The sequence below is a fragment of the Bison bison genome, unplaced genomic scaffold (assembly GCF_000754665.1).
Source record: "Bison bison bison isolate TAMUID 2011002044 unplaced genomic scaffold, Bison_UMD1.0 scf7180017864068, whole genome shotgun sequence".
Lineage (NCBI taxonomy): Eukaryota > Metazoa > Chordata > Mammalia > Artiodactyla > Bovidae > Bison > Bison bison.
This window is the reverse complement of record NW_011494640.1, coordinates 4,682,204-4,686,085: the sequence shown is the minus strand read 5'-3', so window position 1 is coordinate 4,686,085 and position 3,882 is coordinate 4,682,204. Positions and strand designations below refer to the sequence as shown.

Below are 3,882 nucleotides of genomic sequence, written 5' to 3'. Positions count from 1 at the left end.
CGGGAGGCCCAGTGCAGGCGGCCGCCTACCGCCCTGGCCAGCCGGGTTCCAGCCTGGCGGTTCAGGCGGCCGCCTGCAGGGCCCTGCAAGCCGCCGGGCCCTGGCATCCAGGTGAGGGGGGCGCGAGGCCCGCGGGGCATGGGCGGGCGGCAGCTGGACATCGCACTGGGTGGGAACTCTTTAGGCCAGCGCCCCCCCGCCCCGCCTAGTGGTACCCGGAGGTAAACTGAGGCCGGGAGAGAGGCGGTGCCTAGTCCTAGACCTCCCAACTAGGGCGGAGCGGGCCCTGGGCAAGGGGCCGAGTCTGTGCCAGGCGGACCCTGAGTGTATGCGAAATACAGGGGCTTAGGAAAGCCAAGCAGAAGGCAGGGGAGGTTGGTAGAGAGAGGGCTGGACGGCGCTGGACAAAGATCTAGAAGTTTCTGGGAGGAGAAGGAGGGCGAGGAGACGGGAAAGCCTTGCGAAACGCCAGTTTAAAGGTGGGAGGAGCACAGGACTGGGACTAGGGTGTTTCTGGTGCTGGAAGCTTCTAGGACGCGCGCTGCTAGGGATGCGGAATGCGCTACGGGTGCGATGGTGAAGCGCCGTGGGGTCAAAGGAACAAGGCAAGGAATAAATGCGGGGCACTTGGAAGTTGGGGGAGAAGGATGTAAGGGACTGAGGCACAGGCTTTCCCAGTCCTTCTTGACTGCCCACCGCAGTATCTGCCTCTCTTCCTCCTAAGGAGAGGGGAGGGGAGTGGGGGTCTTTTCCCAGCCCCGGTGACTGCTGCCATCAGCGAAAGGGTGAGAATCTCCTCCATTCTGGTACACGAGGTCTTACAGAAGCTTTCCAGGGCCCCGAGGTTAAAATACGGACGCTAAGTACAACTGGACCTGGCAAAGCTAGGAAGTGCCAGAGCGATCTTTGCACTTCTAGCATCCTTCGCCTACTCCTCTCTCCAGCATCTGCCACCCCCAAGCCTTCCAGCCTCTACCAACCCTTCTTTCTACAGAGTTTCTTAAGATAGAGGCTGTATTCTGCCTCCCTGGGCATTCGTGTGTTAACCCAGCAACTGGGTGATGCCAGAGTTAACAGGGGTGGGGATGGGTCTCCTTTTCCAGCAAGGAGACCTGGTACCCCTGATGTCACAGGCTTCCCTGCCAACTTGGCCAGCCTAGGTGAAGACCATCCCTTTCAGCTGTAGAGCCTGTCCTAACCTCCCCCACCCCTTCCCACATCTATTCTGTTGAGTCTGTGAGAAAGCCAGCTAAATTTGAAACATAGTGTCTAGCATCCAGAAAGACATAAGAATATCCCGAGGTGGATTGTCATTCAGATTGTTGCTGCCAGCACCTTTGCTGACCTGGCCCCATGGGGAAAATTTTCTGTTCCTTAGTGAGTTTGTGCCTAGAAAATTATCTGAGCCCTTAGTTTCTTAGCTATCTACTATTCCCAGGGAACAACTTTTTAATTCCCCAGAGCCAAGCTCGCTTTGGCCTCTACTTTTTTTTTAACATTGCAATTGCATGAAAAGTGTTTTCTTCCATCCTCCTTCTCCTCTCACCATTCAGAAGTGGACTTCTCCTCCAGAAAGCCTTCCCTGACCCACTCCCCTTCACAAATCAAACCCCAGGACCCGCTTCTGCTCTCCAAGCTCTTACCATGGTGGTTTTGTCACTTTCCCATGTGAATCACCACTGTATTCCCATTTCCCAACACCCTGCTCAGCACACAGAATCCTTGCCTCCTTTTAAACAGTAACACTTAAAATCTTTTAAAAGTTTGTGAGGGAATCATTCTCTATTGGATTGAAGTCAATTATACTTTCATCAAAACGTATTGAACATGAAACCTTTCATTAATGGCTGAAGGTCATGGGTGTAATTATAACTCATTGTCCAGAAATTCCTTTCAGGTTTTTGTGGTAGGCTATGCTGTGGATTCATGCTGCTAAGGTTTTGCTAGTGATAGCAAAGTTTTCCAGTCTCTTCCCTCACTGTCTAGTGGCTATTCTTAGACTTTTAGGCTACCTGCCTCTTGCTAGTGGTTGTTTACTCGGTGTATGCTTAATACAGCTGTCTTTTGGTTGCAAAACTAAGGACCCACTCTTATTAAATTGGGTACAAATTAAGAGTAAATGGGCCCCACATAAAGAATCATAAATAAGGATTTTCTGTGTTTTGGCTCTCTGGAGTCCGTTTTAAAAACTTTGTTCCAGTTGACCTGATTGCAGATGGCTAGGGATCCCCAGATAACTGAGGTGATACTATAATAAGGAAACTCGAATCAACATGTAATTATTTTGTGTATGATTATCAAAAATGATTAATTCTATTCCTATTAAGAAATAGTTTGATGGCTTTTTCAAGAATAGTTGAATGGCCATCATTAAAAAATACAAATAATAAATGTTGAAGAGGGTTTGAAGAAATGGGAACCGCTCGCTACACGGTTGGTAGGAATGTAAAGTGGAGCAGCCACGATGGAAAACAGCATGGAGGTTCCTCAAAAAACTAAAAATAGAGTCTCCACGCGATCCGGCAGTCCCACTCCTGGTCATATATCCAAGGAAAGCCATAATTCAAAAAGGTACACCACCCCTACGTTCACAGCAGCACTGTTTACAATAGCCAAATGTGGGAACAACCTGAGTGTCCATTGACAGATGGAGAGACAAAGAAGATGAGATATATACACAATGAAATGTTACTCAGCGTAACAAAGAATAAAATAATGACATTTATATATATATATAATGAAATATTACTCAGCCATAACAAAGAATGAAATAATGCCATTATATATATACAATGAAATATGACTCAGCCATAACAAAGTATGAAATAATGTCATTATATATATATAATGAAATATGACTCAGCCATAACAAAGTATGAAATAATGTCATTTTATATATATATAATGAAATATTACTCAGCCATAAAGAAGAATGAAATAATGTCATTCTCAGCAACATGGATAGCCTTAGAGATTATCTTACTGAGCGAATAAAGAAAGTCAGAAATATCATATGATATCACTTATATGTGGAATTTAAAATATGACACAAAAGAGCATATCTATGAAACAAACAGACTCACAGACATAGAGAGCAGACTTCTGTTTGCCAAGGAGGAAGGGTCATGCAGAAGGAAAGGATTGAGAGCTTGGGGTTAAAATTAGTATGTATAGGAGGGACACACAGCAAAGTCCTACTGTATAGCACTGGGAGCTATATTCAATATCCTTTGATAAACAGAAATGGAAAAGAATATATTTTTTAAATGTATAACTGAGTCCCTTTGTGGCACAGCATAAATTAGCACAACATTGTAAATCAACTATACTTCAATAAAATTTTAAAAACTTGTTTGAACTAAAAAATTGAGGGAGGAGGTTTATGGGTCCTTGAATTTTTTCTTTTGTGCTATATAATTATAATTAACTTCACATCGTTTTGGTTACTGTTGTTTCTCCAATATGGTACCTACATAGGGTTTCTGTGAAAATGAAATGAAGTAATATCAATATATATAAAAACAACTGGGTTTTTTAAGTTAAGTTTGAAAACCCTACCCCCTTTTGCAAATTAGAATCTTTTTTTTCTTTTCTTTTTTTTTTTAGTTAGTTGAAACTAGGGCAGTTGACAGCTGAAACTTTGGTTGCTGAACTGAAAATTCTCTCAGTTGCATCAGGAATCATCTGACCCATGGCCTCTGAGACTTTGTGTTCTTTCTAGCAGAAGGAGCCTGGGAGAGACCAGGCCTTCCAGCACTGCTGGCGTGCTTTTCCTGGGGTCCCTGGAGCCGGGGGAAGAACCCAGATACCAGCTCCCGCAGTGGTCCAGCTCAGGGTGAGTGTGTTGCCTTCTTGGACTCCTGGACCCTGAGGCGGGGGCGG

General features: G+C 45.2%; 1 protein-coding gene across 1 annotated transcript in view; it reads left to right on the top strand.

Moving 5' to 3' along the window:
* LOC104986502 (chromosome unknown open reading frame, human C2orf72) overlaps window positions 1-3,882 on the top strand; it is a 9,657-nt gene that overhangs the window by 509 nt on the left and 5,266 nt on the right. The window contains exons 2-3 of the mRNA XM_010837100.1: window positions 5-111; window positions 3,722-3,835. Coding sequence (XP_010835402.1) covers window positions 5-111; window positions 3,722-3,835 — 221 coding nt within the window. The remainder of the gene's footprint in view (window positions 1-4; window positions 112-3,721; window positions 3,836-3,882) is intronic.